Source organism: Scomber scombrus, chromosome 8 (genome assembly GCF_963691925.1).
Source record: "Scomber scombrus chromosome 8, fScoSco1.1, whole genome shotgun sequence".
Lineage (NCBI taxonomy): Eukaryota > Metazoa > Chordata > Actinopteri > Scombriformes > Scombridae > Scomber > Scomber scombrus.
In genome coordinates this window covers 17,180,092-17,194,554 of record NC_084977.1, presented here as the reverse complement: position 1 = coordinate 17,194,554, position 14,463 = coordinate 17,180,092, and the positions used below count along the sequence as shown (strand labels likewise).

Below are 14,463 nucleotides of genomic sequence, written 5' to 3'. Positions count from 1 at the left end.
ACGTCATTAGTTACATGTTTAAAAAAGCAGCCTCATAACAGTGCAAAATCAGAAAACAATCAACATATAGAAGGTCTGTTTTCATTCAATTTCAAAAATTCATTATATCGGCCACCATATCGGTTATTGTTGAATTTTTCCATTCTAAAATCGGTATCGGTTTCAAAAATCCCATATCGATCAGGCTCTAATATTTATATCAACTAACGCTAACAATGCTAACCTCTTTCTGTCTCTTGTTTGTATTGTTGGTATTAGGACACAAACATGTACTTTCTGCAATTCAAATTGGTCTCAACACACTCAGCAACTCCTTTTAAGCAACAAGCAGCAGTTTTCAGAAAACAAGATTTAATACAAATTAAACTGTGCAGCCTAAGAGACAGATCATTTTCTAAGAAGTTGGTCAATTCCAAACCAGAATTTGTGATTTGCAATTCCCAAAACCAGAACTAAATTGCGAGTAAGATCTCTCTCTCTCTCTCTCTCTCTCTCTCTCTCTCTCTCTCTCTCTCTCTCTCTCTCTCTCTCTCTCTCTCTCTCTCTCTCTGCATCTTTCTTTCTCTCGCAATGCAATTGGCCTGGTTCTGCTTCAGGATTCTTCCTGTTGAGGGGGAGTTTTTCCTTGCTGCTGTTGCTAAGATAGATAGATAGATAGATAGATAGATAGATAGATAGATAGATAGATAGATAGATAGATAGATAGATAGATAGATAGATAGATAGATAGACGTAAACGTTATTGTTCCCTTGGGGGAATGTAGGGTCCAGCAGCTTAATACACAAAGACATCAAAGAACAGTATACTAAAAAATTAAATACTAAATACTAAATACTAAATAAGAAAAACAACAAGGTCTGAGGCTGAGGCTGTGTGATAAAGTGCAAAAATTAAATAAAATAAAAAATAAAAATATAGTGCAATATACAATTTAAAGTGAATTTAGTGAATTTAGTCCAGGCTGTGGCTGTGGGGGTCCTTTTATTGCCAGATTGTAAAGTTGTACGGCCCTGGGGTCAAATGAATTACTCAGTCTGTCGGTTTTGCATGACAGTGAGCGTAGTCTCCAGCTGATCATGCTCTTCTGCTGGATGATGGTGGAGTGAAGTGGATGACCTTCATTGTCCATGATGGTGAGCAGTTTGTTCAGGGTCCTTTTGTCTGTTACTGAAGTGATGCTCTCCAGTTCGGCTCCCACAACAGAGCCAGCTTTCTTTACCAGCCTATCCAGTCGCCCGGCATCCCTCTTCTTAGTGCTTCCTCCCAAACACACCACCGCATAGAAGAGGACGCTGGCGACCACAGAATAATAAAACATCCCGAGGAGTTTGCTGCATACGTTGAAGGACCGTAGCCTCCTCAGGAAGTACAGCCAGCTCTGTCCTTTATTGTAGATGGCGTCAGTATTAGCTGACCAGTCAAGTTTATTGTCCAGATGAACCCCCAGATACTTATATGTGCTTACCACCTCCACATTGACTCCCTCAATGGAGACTGGTAGCAGCGTGCCAAGTGCTGCTCATGGTGATAATCTCATTATTATGAGATACTAAGTCATTATTATGAGACAGTATCTCATTATTATGAGATACTAAGTCATTATTATGAGATAGTTTCTCATTATTATGAGATACTAAGTCATTATAATGAGATATTATCTCATTATTATGAGATACTAAGTCATTATAATGAGATAGTATCTCATTATTAAGAGATACTAAGTCATTATTATGAGATAGTTTCTCATTATTATGAGATAGTTTCTCATTATTATGAGATACTAAGTCATTATAATGAGATATTATCTCATTATTATGAGATACTAAGTCATTATAATGAGATAGTATCTCATTATTAAGAGATACTAAGTCATTATTATGAGATAGTTTCTCATTATTATGAGATACTAAGTCATTATTTTGAGATAGTTTCTCATTATAATGACTTACAGGATCTTTTTTTTTCATCACAGTGGCGGAAATGGGCTTCCATAGATGAAGACACAGTGGATAATGTAGCAAACTTTTAAATCCAGGGCTGTAACTGACCAGATTATTGATTTTTATGTTTATGAAATATCAAACACTAAGACAAATACCCATTTCAACTTAATGGAATCCAATACTTTTACAATACTCTGGACCAAAGTCCAATGATCCAAAAAAATTCTACATACGTATGGAAAGCATCAAATCCTCACACGGAGAAACTGAAAATCAACAAATGTTTACCATTTTTACTCTAAATTGGAGAAGCTGTAGATATTTTTATCGCCTAGCCGATTAAAGCATGAGCAACATGTTTAGCTAAGCAGTAGCAAGTGCTCCACTTGAGTGTTTACACAGGCACAATTTTGAGTGTATGTATATGCATGTTTTGGAAGCACTCAGCACAATTTAAAAAGAAAGTTACTAGGGTTGGAGATCACCACTTATTTGATTTCATTTGATTCAATGCAATTCTTGGTTCAGTTAAATATTACAAATATTACATGAAGCTCTTTTGGATTTATCATGGGAACTTGAATTTCTACATTCAACAAGTGAGCAACACTGTTGTTTCCCTGAACATTAATAGGCTGAAATGTCAACAGTGACCACAGCTTTTTTCTTGGGCAAATGCAAAGTCTAAATCATGATTTTTTAGGTTTACATGTGCAAAACAGCTGAGCAAGAATAAAAGAGTTGCATCACTAGAAAGAGCTTTATCATTGTGTATATTCTAAAAAAGTAAATGCTATCCCATACTGCAACACATGGACTGTCACCTGCTATTTCAACTCAGTCAAGCACCTCAACGTTAATGATCACTTTGAGCACAAAGCAGAAACTGATAGTCTCATTACTTCATCTACACTGTTATTTTTGGATTGGCATTACTGTTAGCATTAGCTCTAAGGCAGGAACCTACTGAATAAAGTAGAATCCACACACCGTTTAGTCAATTTAATATCTCGTAGCCAGAGATAATATCTTGTTAACAAGAGTGTGTGTGTGTGTGTGTGTGTGTGTGTGTGTGTGTGTGTGTGTGTGTGTGTGTGTGTGTGTGTGTGTGTGTGTGTGTGTGTGTGTGTGTGTGTGTGTGTGTGTGTGTGTGTGTGTGTGTGCTTCCTCAATTGCTGGCACTAAATCTGAGATCGTAATTCTTAATCCCTGTGATGTCCCGAGTATATGGATCAGTATCAGGGCCAATCTGGGTATATTGTGAAGAATCTGTATCAGCTAAAATAAATCACTGTACTATACTGCTAGTATTGCAGCACCTAAATAGTCGTGTCGTATACACACATTTTGAAGTAAGGTCTTGAAACAAGTGAGACAGCAGTTTGTGGGATCATTTCTTATACAGTCAATGTTTAAAACACACTTCACACATACTGACCTGTCCCCTCCAGCCTGCCCTGCAGGTGTCGCTGTTGAAGCATTTTTAATCAATTTCAATAATGGATTTTTTTTTTCAAAGAACACAGAAAAAAAACAAAACTGATATGTTAATTTATTTCAAACAATTACTTAAAAAAAAATGTTTTAATGGTTTTATCATCTTCCTATTACCTGACAAATATAGCGGAGTAGCAGCCTTTCTTGATTCAGACACATTCAGACAAAAACATGGGGTAGCAAAACCATAACTTCGCTCTTCCTAAATAAATAATGGGGACGCTTTTACACTACTTGCTTCTTTGCACAGGCGCCTCTCTCTCTCTCTCTCTCTCTCTCTCTCTCTCTCTCTCTCTCTCTCTCTCTCTCTCTCTCTCTCTCTCTCTCTGTGTGTGTGTGTGTGTGTGTGTGTGTGTGTGTGTGTGTGTGTGTGTGTGTGTGTGTGTGTGTGTGAATAAAACGCATAATAGATTAAATGATGTCACAAACGCAATAATGCATTTATAGTGGTAATTCATTAATTTCAAATTGCTTAAAGCAAGAAATGTAAGAAAAAAGGTGCAAACTGTGAAATAAAAAAAACAACTAAAAAAACTAAGACAAAACACATTACTTCTTAAGAGTAAACAAATATTATAACTGCATCACTTATGAAATTAATTAACAACCAGTTAGTGGGATAAGTGCCTTCTTCCTGCAGCAGTTGTCATCATCAGCACCAGAGCAACCAGTGCTGGCACTCTCATAAAAGAAACTCCACTGGCCGACTGACTGTGGTTGATTACATGAGATTGTTACTTAGCAGTCCATGCCTTCACCAGGCAAAAAAACCAACAACAAAAAAAACAAGTCCTCCTGTGAATAAACCTAACCGGAATCTGCTTCTCTCTGTTTCTTCTTCTGCTGAGCTGGACTGAATAATGGAGCTGTTTTGTGAGTCAGGGAGATATCCTGAGGACAGAAGACCAACCAGCTGCAAGGTATGATGAGAAAATGTATGCATCACAGAATAATTTGTTTCATGCTGGAATTTTAATATTTTATGAAGCAAACATTTTGATTATATTCTTTCAATTTGTCAGTTTTACTTTTAAAAATGTGTTTTATGTGTTCAGTTTGTGGAGCTTCATGTGCTTTATGTGCCAGATGACCAGTGGAATGTAAAGCTGAATAAAGTCCCAGCTGAAGCCATAGAGAGCTTCATATCTGCTGGCTTCATCAGGTGAAACTACTTTATAATGTTTGAATTTATTCATCGAACTCAGAGAACGGCAAGAATGTATGCTGAATTTTGTAATGTAGAACTCTGCATCGTAAACAGGTGGCTAAAAGGATAAATTTAAGGCATGCAGATCTCAGTGTTGAAAAAGGTTCAAATGTTCAACATGAAATTAATTTAAATAAAAGGAAGGAGTGTTGTCATTGCAATCTGTAAGCAAAATAATGTATTTTTGTTTATTTGTTTGTTTGCATCATAGGAACTTGTTGTATGTTAAACATCAAGTCTTAATCTGCAAAGTAACCACAGCTGTTAGACAGATACAGTGGAGTAAAACATTTTAATATTTCTCTGTGAGATACTAAAATTATGAAGTCTCCCAATATTGAGCCCTAAAGTTCAAAGTGCTTATTTACCAATTATTCACCTGTATTATTTTCAGTATTTAAACTGTGATTGGTCTACGAAACCCAGCCCAATCAAACCGTTTAATGTTGTTTTCTCCTGTTAGCACAGTGCAATCATAATATGACACAAATAATCTTATGCACACGTATTGTTTAACAGTTCAGTTATATAAAATCTTGTTGGTAGGGTTCATCCTGATATCACCTTGAAAACTCTGAGGTGCGAGCTGGGCGCCCTTCTTGGTGCCGAGAGGAGCATCGACAAATTCTCCTTCCTGAAATGTGTGGGGCGCAGTTTGGCTCTGGTGAGTGCAGCTGGCTGTTTAGTTTCTATAGCTGGTTGTGTTTCTCCAGGCAGACAGCAGAGTGAAACAATGCAGACAGTTTGATTAACAAGTTCGCTATTCAAGCAGGCTACACTAAAGGGTGTAAAGCTTGTGTGTGTGAAAGAGAGGGAGCACACAGTTTTTACTGCCATGCCTCTTAAAACAACCACACTTTCTCTGCTGTTACAGGTCAAAAGCAAACAGGAGAGGGATCTGAAAGTGAAAACATTTGCTCCACCATATGTATGTAGAATCCAGATCCATATTTGCATTGATTTTTTTCCCCTTAAGTTGATTAATGTCCCTTTGGATTGATTTTATACATCAATGACAACAAAAAAATCAGTTATGTAAGTTTAAGAAATCCAAGAAAACTAGTAACATTGCTATTCAATTAGCTTATATTTTAGTGTGATTTTGCCTTATCTAATAATATGTCTGAAACTCCAATAAATGCTCTGTCAGTAGATTACAAATGTATGTTTTTACCATCTTCTGTAAGTATTAGCTTCAAATTTGTCATGAATTTCAATTAATTTCCTGTACATGTTCTTTGATGTGGTCTGACTTCTTTGTTAGTAATCAAAGGTGTCAATAATGGTTAAACACCACTGGTAATGTGTTGGTGTCTTCTGTCAGCAGGCCCCACAGCCAGAGCTTTACCTGCTGCCCACTGTGGAGAATGACAGCAGTGTTTACTCCGAGTCACTCACCCCAGACACCAGCAGCAGTTCCCCAAACCACCAGACATATTACCCTCCCAAGACGTGCAGCCTGCCAGCAGGGACAAAGGAGCCTGTTAAATTCCCCCATATCCCACAGTGTTCTCATCAGCCACCTCCCACCCCCAGCCTGGAAGAGGAGGAGGAAGAAGAAGAAGAAGAAGAAGAAGAAGAAGAAGAAGAAGAAGAAGAAGAAGAAGAAGAAGAAGAAGAAGAAGAAGAAGAAGAAGAAGAAGAAGAAGAAGAAGAAGAAACTGATGAGGAGGAGGGAAGCTACAGCTCTCCAGATTCACAGGGAGAAAATGAAGAGGATGCTCTCTCCTCTAACAAGTGGGAAGAGCAGGAGCATTGCCCAAAAAAGTCACAGAATCAAAGAGCAGCCCTGCCCGTTTCACAGAATAAAGGTAAAAGTACTTGTGCACTGAGGCAGGGATGAGCCATGCAGTTATCACATGTGATGAAGGAGCAGATGGCTAACACTGCCACTCTGCATTTTGAAACAAAGAACTGCTGGTTTTAACCATGTTTTAGAACTAATCTCATTACTAATCCCTCCCATTTTTGCTGCTATAAATTTGCACTTGTGTGGAGGTTTTCAGCCAACAGCTACACCCAAGCATATAAAATTGGAAATATAGCAATTTTTTCAAAAATGTGCTAAAAGCCAATTTCAGGCAACAAAGGGTCCTAGATAGGAATACAAACCCAAATTTGTTTTTTTTACATTATACATTTTTATTCATTTTAATGGGTGAAAAGGTCCATATTTTAGCTTAAAAATGATACATTGGCATTGTGTGATTTGGTACTTTGTTGAAAAATGTTTTCTTCCACCCAGCCTCATTACAGTGGATTTTTTTTTAGCATTTCTAATGACCTCTTATTATGATACTAAGCTCTGTATTTGATTTATAACCACAGCTTTACAACTGTGTGAAGCTGATTCAGCTCAGGTGAAGGAGCTGCCAAAGGAAGAAGAAACTAGAAGAAAAAAGAAATATCACCACAGACCAAACAGGGCAGCCAGAAATTCAGGAGTTGCGGAGTCCCTGGAGGACAGGGATTCAGGCTTCTCCATCACAGATGGGTAAGGTGCAGCCAGCACACAAAGCTGAAGCTTTGCTGTGCAACATAGTTGTTCTCCACAGTGAACAATACAAGAAGTACTGCTGCTGCTTGTTCTTATAACAGTGTGTCTGTTTGCAGGCTCGGGAAATCAAAAGATGCACATACAGTTAAGTCTACCAGAGAACCAACGAGCAGGGTAATGTATGGCATGACATGTAGTACTGTGTCCGCATTCTTTAACAAATCCCAGCATGTCTACTGCAGCCTTTTCTCATGAGCGCTAACCTTCAAGGTTGTTCTGGAAAGTTTTACACAGGGCCTTTAAAACAAGCAGGAATTGTTCAGTTTCTTGCAAGTAGTGTGTTGCAGTGATTAGTTCAAATTCCACTGCCAGCAGGTGGGTCTGGTGGAGTACTTGAGGTCTTTGAGGCGTACAAGAACTGGAATCCAGCAAGTCCCTGAAAATCTATTCAGCTCAAGACTCATGTTGTATTTATTGCCTGTTTTTAAGGGGACAGAAAGTCTGGCTGTGTTGTCTCGGCCTGTTCGATGTACTTCTCCACCTCCAGGTCTGGACCTGGCCTCAGCCGCACGTAAATCTGGTTCCTCTCCCATCTTTCAGACAAACAGTAAGCTGTCACTTTATCACAAATACCCAGGATTAATAATCAATAATGTGAACGCAACTGACATGGTTTGTTTCTGTAAGGAGAGGATCTAATAGAAGAAATCAAGCTGGTGAGAGAGGAGAGAAAGCAGCTGGAGTGGACGAGGCAAGAGTTTTTAAGAAAGGGGAAAGACTTGTTGGCCCAGAACAGACACCGCAGGAACCAAGGTGAGCACAAATGCAGTACAATAAAAAGGATAAGGTTTTTCAGTTTGCCAACAAGGTATGAACACAGGAACAATCCATGAAAAACCCCTTTATAAATTGTTCCTGATAGTACTGCCTGTGATTTTCACATATTGCAGTGAAAATGAGCTCTAGTCATCTTTCAAATCACATTGGATAAAGTCAGAATGCTTGTTGGTTAAACTAACTAAAAGTTTGCATTTTGTAGAGTTTCATATGCAGTAAAAATATGAAATTCTAAAATCCCCTTTAGTCTATTATTCTAGTGTAAAAACCTCTGCTTGGTCATTCATTTTGGAGCAGATCAAACCCCTGATAAATTTCCCACTAATAACTGAATTTTGTGGCTGCTCTTTTCTTCCCTGTGATCTTAAAGCACGTGACAGTTGGAAAAAGAAATATTTTGACACCAAGAAAGCCACAGCACCATTGGAGGAAAACCTGAGAAACATACAGCAAGAACTGGAGACATTTTACAACAAACTATTGCACCAGCTCCACGCAAGAGACAACAGAGGCAAGCCAAGAAGGCAAGGCCGATCTTCCATAAAGGTGAAATCAAATTATTTGTTATCACATGTACTGTAGGGAACAGGTAGGGAAAGTATATTATGTTAAATATTTTGTCAAATGATTCCTCTGCTTTCTCTGGTAGCTTTTTAGTCTGTAATAGATGAAGCATAGATTCTTTATAATTCTCAGAAATGTATAATGTTTGCTTTACTTACTGAAAAATTTAGCATGAAAAAATGTGCAATCAATAAATTGTAGATTATTTTCTGCTGTTTTTCCCATCTTAATCCACAGAATTCATGTGTACAACTTAATGTAAGATAATGTGTTTTAGAATGAGCTCATCATTCAGATCATGACAGAGAGCTACGAGATCGACAACCTGAAGAGGAAGGTGGAGGATGCCAAGATGAAGCTGGTGACAGAGATCAAGGTAATTGATTTTCTATGTGCTTATCAAAATGTTTCAATAACCAAACATTAAAATAAAAAAACAGCTGATGAATGAGTTGAAAAGAGTTAAAGATATTTAAAAAACACTTTTCATGAGGATTCCAGTCGTCACTCACTGAGCACTTGAGAGTATGTCAACTTTGCTTGTTGTTGTGGCGTATAACACATTCAGTAACCATGTTATTTTGTGCAGCTGAGGAAACAGGCAGCCACAGAGCTGAGGGCACTGAAGGCTGAGCTGGCCCAGAAGAAGAGCCAGTCATCTCATCCTGGACCTGTGGCCTCTCTGGGCTTTCGAAATACCACACGGGACAGACCACAGGTTCAAAACAGCTCCATCTAATTCAATATGTACAAGACTTTCTTCTGACATTGTGAAATTGAGAAATTATTTACAGTGATTGAAAATGTATGTTTGGTTTTTATGCTGTTGTCCTTTCTACATGGCTCACTTTTGCATACCCATTCTGTTTTTTGATGTTTGATGTTTGATCCTCAGGCGCTGTAAGCTTGTTGAAGGAAGAAAGATAAAACTAATATGTTCAACTGATTGTGTAACCTCAATAACTGACAGATTTATCAGGAAATGTTTTATTTATGAAAAATAAAGTGCACAGATCTCAGTAAGCGTGTAAATCACATTATAAAGATTGTCTTTTTCAGAGAATCACTCATTTCTTTTAGCCCAGTGGAATGTCTATGTTCAAAGACAACAGCTATAAAAGCCACAATAAACCCTGAAGCGCAAGTATGCATCCCGAAAGTCACACCCTTCACTGCTACAAAGGGATATATTGACTTAGCAACAAACAGGAGTGGGCTCAGGGCTGGTGTAAATTTCTGCAGCAGCGTTAGTGTATCCCAGCTAGCATCCTAAGAGGGCATTCCACATCATCGCTGTCTGCTGCCTGGCGACAGGATCCTCGCTGTAGTCCAAGATGTTTCCATTCCACATGCCAATGCCCCTCAAGCCTTTAGATTTCACCAAGTCCGCCTTGGGACCGATACTCTGCGGGTCGTCATACCAAACCTGGTGAATCTTTCCTTTCTGGTCCTGAGAAGAAAATACAAAGGAGATATTTGACAAGAAAATGAAAATGGACAGCACCATCTTGTGGTAAAAACCCAACATAAAGGCATTTACTGGGAGTGTTTTATTGAGGTTTCAAAGGGCGATTTGTTTTGTTTGGGAAGTGACACCGTGGTAGCTCGGGTGGACGTCAGCACTCTAGATGAATAGACCTCACTGCAATGCCTGCCTGATTTATTGAGGTGTAATTTATTGGGACTACAGAGATAATAGTCAAGCTGGCAGAAAAACAAATCATTCTCAAAAGGGGTGCCCATTTTGTTACAACAATGTCCCATCAAGCCCAAACATATTTGGATATTTCTAACCTAATCTAAGTAGAATTAAGACTTGAAATATAAGTTTACGTACCTTGTAATTGAAGTAGGGAGCATGCTGCTTGCTGTCCCACAGCCTGCCAGACATCGAGCTGTTGACCTGCTTCATTATCCAGCTGTATGGTTTCTGTCTTCCAGCTGCATCACTGCAAGGGGCTCCACGGAAAGGGACTTCTGCAATAGAACATATTCCTTCCTAGAAAAGGAGAAGACAAAAAGGACTATCTGTATTTTCACTTCAAAAAGAACAACATCACAAGTTTAAATAATCACAGTAGTGTGCTTTGGTTTTAACAGCAACAGGAGGACTAAAATATCAAAGTCTGTTTCTCAGTATTTTCTGACTTTCTCCCCTTAATGGCTCTCAGCCCAGGCTGTTTGTTTCTCCTGAAGATGTGAGTATTGAAAAATTGGTCACAAAAATGTTTTGGTCTCCCCTTTTAAAAAAACAAAAGGCAAAGTAATAGTAAAATAATTGGGGTTAGGGTTAGTACATAGTGCATTTGTAGGGGACTATTTTCACATGCACATGAATACACATTTGGTGTGCTGGTAAGTAACAGTGACAGTATTTGTGGGATTGAATTAAAATAAACTACAGTGCCCATGTTCATTGTAATATGATGTCACCCGGTGAAACAGTAGCTCACCAAGGCGTTATTAATTGTTTCTGGAAAACGAAGGAGCTATATGGCACAGACGAAAAAGATTTATCAGGCTTTACTTGCACAGACAATACCTGTTAGCAAGATCACTTCATTTCTAGTTCTGGTCATTGGATTTGATCCTTTAAAACATGTAAAAAACAACATTTAAAGTGTTTAGCTTTTAAATAAACAAAATCTTACCTGGGAAAGGTTGAGACATGGATAGTCATAGCCGTACCATGGCACACCCATCACCAGCTTCTTTGGTTCAATGTTCAGATTTAAATACTGGTTATACGCTGGAAAGACAGACAAATATCTATTAATGCAGCAGTCATCAGTAATGAGCTGATTTCTATTTGTTACCACACAACTGGACAACAAACCATCAAGTGTTTGAGAGAGCGGGGCATTTGCCATTGCAATGCAGTCCCCCATGATCTGGCTCTGCTCATCGTAGGACATCACAAACAGCAGGTCGCAGAATTCAGCGATGGTGACATAATCATAGCAGCGCTTGTCAATACATTTTGGTGACCAGGCAACATCGAACGACACCTAGAGATCAGGATTAGGAATGTTTGGGAGTTAATTTATCTGTTGTCAAATCATTGTTTATATTTAATAATATTTTCTTTCACCTGAGAACCCGGGATCTCCCTGTGGAAAGCCTCAGTGGTCTCTTTGACCAGGTCTGTCAAAGCAAGGTACTCGGGCGAGCCGTCTTCCACTGCTTGTTCAATGTCTATGTTGATCCCATCCATGAACTGACTCTTAGCCAAATTGACCTTCTCCATTATCCAAGCTGTCCTGTTGTCTTGGTCCACAATATACGAGAGGTGAACATCACCTTTTCTCATTGACATTGCAAAAGAGAGGTAACATGAGTGCGTGAACTATTGACTGAACGAGTGAGGTAGAATAAAAACAGTGACTCTTTAGCTCTTAAACTTTGTAAACTACAGTAAGAGCAAACAACAGAAGTCAGTCAAATGAATTGATTCTGTTGTGAAGAGAAAATAAACGTATCCTACCTTTGAGGACTACCCGTGCTCCTTTGGAATGAGCGTAACACATGAGTTCAGCATCATATTTTCCAAACATTGCCACTGTTGTCACCATGCTCCAGTTGTAGGACTTCCATGTCTTTCCACCCACATCAAACACAAACACCTGGACACAGAGAGACCATACAGAAACAAGACTGTAGGATTACTTACTCCTATTCATACTATAGTAGTGTCCCTTTACAATTTTTGGCAAATAACTTATCGATAAATGCCCATTTTTGGTGGCAGTTGTGGGGTAGGGGACCACAAATTTGTATTCTGAACTCCAACGAAAGCAGGAACTGAAACAAGTTTGTTCTTACTGCAGGACTGAAGATAATGACCGCAGTATGTCAAAAATGTAAAATGTCCATCACAAATTAGCGATTAGTCTGACCAAGACTGAAAGTATTAAAGTTATAATCATATAACTTGGAGTAACTATGTCAAAAAGTGTTTGATACTTGACTCTACATGTGGCTAAAATTACCTGATTATTAAAACTTGATTTGATGGACTCTGGTGAGTGACAGGTTGATTAATTGATATAATTGTCATTGATGACTTGTATCCACTAAAAGGCAAAGTTGACAGGTTGCTTTTACATCAAATCACTCCCTTTTTCTGTAAGTTTAGCCAGTTTTGCAGATTTTTCCTCAGGTAAGTGCCACATGTAGCTAATTCTGCTCAAAAAAGTACTCAGAAGTTACATAAACTTTATTAAATATATATATTTCCACAACCTTTTTCAAAATATATAATACATAGTTTTGGAAATGTCTTTAAAAAAATAGAGATAGATATTCTTCACTGGCTTCCGGTTAGGTTCAGGATTGATTTTAAGATTATTTTATTTGTTTTTAAGTCTCTGAATGGGCTGGCCCCAGAATACCTGTCTGGCTTATTAAACTGCATCAGCCCTCCAGAGCCCTTAGGTCAGCTAACCAGGTGGTACTGGACGTTCCTCGATCCTTCAAAAAAACTAGAGGAGATCGAGCCTTTGCAGTTGCGGCTCCCACTCTGTTGAACAGATTACCGCTTACTGTGCGGACTGCAAACAGCCTCTCCACTTTTAAAACGCTACTTAAAACCCACTTGTTCACTTTGGCCTTTGGCGGAGTATAGCCGGGTCTTTAATCCGTTTTATTTCTCTATATTGTTTTTTATTGCTTTTATTGTTTGTTTATATTGTTTCTGCTTATTTTACTGTAAAGCACTTTGGTAGGCCATTGGCTGTTTGAAATGTGCTAAACAAATAAAGTTGACATTGACATTTGCGCAGCTGCAAAATGAGTGTGTCAACCATGACTTAAATATGTGAGCTTTGAAACAACAAGAGACACTGAATAGAGGTCCATGAGACCAAATGTACCCAAAAAGAGGAACCAGCCTGCATGGATGAAGAGGAACAGTGTTTTTAACTGAAACTTACAATAAAAACATGGTGAACAGATGTGACATTTTAATTTACTGCTATGTAGCCAATACGTTTATAAAAGCGTTAGACTGTTAAAGTCCTTTGTCTTGATTTGTTTTAGACAAGCAGGTTAAAAACTAGAGTTCGCCTGATGATCTAGTTAAGTACATAACGGACTGCAAATCCAAGGTTTATATTAAAAGTTTATGGACCATGACTCAACTTGCTCGGTCATGAGCATTATGTAAGAAGTTTGATGGTTAACTGTGACAGTTTTCCCTAATTCCTTTAATTTATTAAAACAGCAAGACATGTTTCTTTTGGTCTTCTTTTAGCCTTCAGTGAGTATAGCCTATTATAGGATATATTAGGAGATTGGCAGAGGGGAATTAGCCTGTAAAAATTAACTTAAATAAGTACATGTTTATCAGAACGAAGTATTTTAATGCCAATAATACATTAACAGCATGAAGCTCTGTAGCAGCAGCTTTGACACTTCTCTATTCACACTTATGAACTTACTTACTGCTCCCACTAATTACCAGCAGCTCTGATATTGTGAGTAGTGTGTTAAATCACTGAACTGACTAACTTCAGTGTTAGTGTGTTAAAGATAATAGTGTTTGGAGGTTCAACAGCTGAACTACCTCAAAGTCTCTCTCTCCGTGTATCTGCTGACACAGCTCGGCTCTCTCACACGGACACACGCTGGCTCTGCACACCGCGATGAGCGACACCACAAACACAAGAAACCAGGACATTTTAGGGGGGAAAGGGGGCATCAGAAGTTCGTTTTCAGACGGAACAGGATAAATCAAACACAGTCGGACTCTGAATTGTCAACAGATCACATGTCCGGCGTTGCTTCTGTACGGAGGCTGACATGGGACAAATGGTATCTTTTTGTTTTGAAAACTTGCAGAGCAAAAGGCTGCCAGCAGGGGTCAAATAAACCCTGCCATAAGGACTAACAGACAGGTTTCATTGAGAGGAAGCATCTT

At 38.6% G+C, this 14,463-nt stretch overlaps 2 protein-coding genes across 2 annotated transcripts; one reads left to right on the top strand and one right to left on the bottom strand.

The window, feature by feature from the left end:
- The first annotated feature begins 4,301 nt into the window (after positions 1 to 4,301).
- spata1 (spermatogenesis associated 1) lies at positions 4,302 to 9,450 on the top strand. The gene is made up of 13 exons (XM_062424802.1): positions 4,302 to 4,361; positions 4,497 to 4,603; positions 5,195 to 5,312; positions 5,523 to 5,576; positions 5,976 to 6,278; positions 7,009 to 7,142; positions 7,262 to 7,319; positions 7,635 to 7,752; positions 7,833 to 7,958; positions 8,353 to 8,528; positions 8,824 to 8,922; positions 9,136 to 9,264; positions 9,442 to 9,450. The coding sequence occupies exons 1-13, from the start codon at positions 4,302 to 4,304 to the stop codon at positions 9,448 to 9,450; spliced, it is 1,491 nt and encodes a 496-aa protein (XP_062280786.1).
- Positions 9,451 to 9,517: 67 nt separating this feature from the next.
- Positions 9,518 to 14,309, bottom strand: ctbs (chitobiase, di-N-acetyl-). The gene is made up of 7 exons (XM_062424619.1): positions 14,110 to 14,309; positions 12,031 to 12,169; positions 11,638 to 11,846; positions 11,383 to 11,554; positions 11,198 to 11,295; positions 10,384 to 10,545; positions 9,518 to 9,996 (listed from the first exon to the last, which is right to left on the bottom strand). The coding sequence occupies exons 1-7, from the start codon at positions 14,242 to 14,244 to the stop codon at positions 9,808 to 9,810; spliced, it is 1,104 nt and encodes a 367-aa protein (XP_062280603.1). The 5' UTR covers positions 14,245 to 14,309; the 3' UTR covers positions 9,518 to 9,807.
- Positions 14,310 to 14,463: the final 154 nt, after the last annotated feature.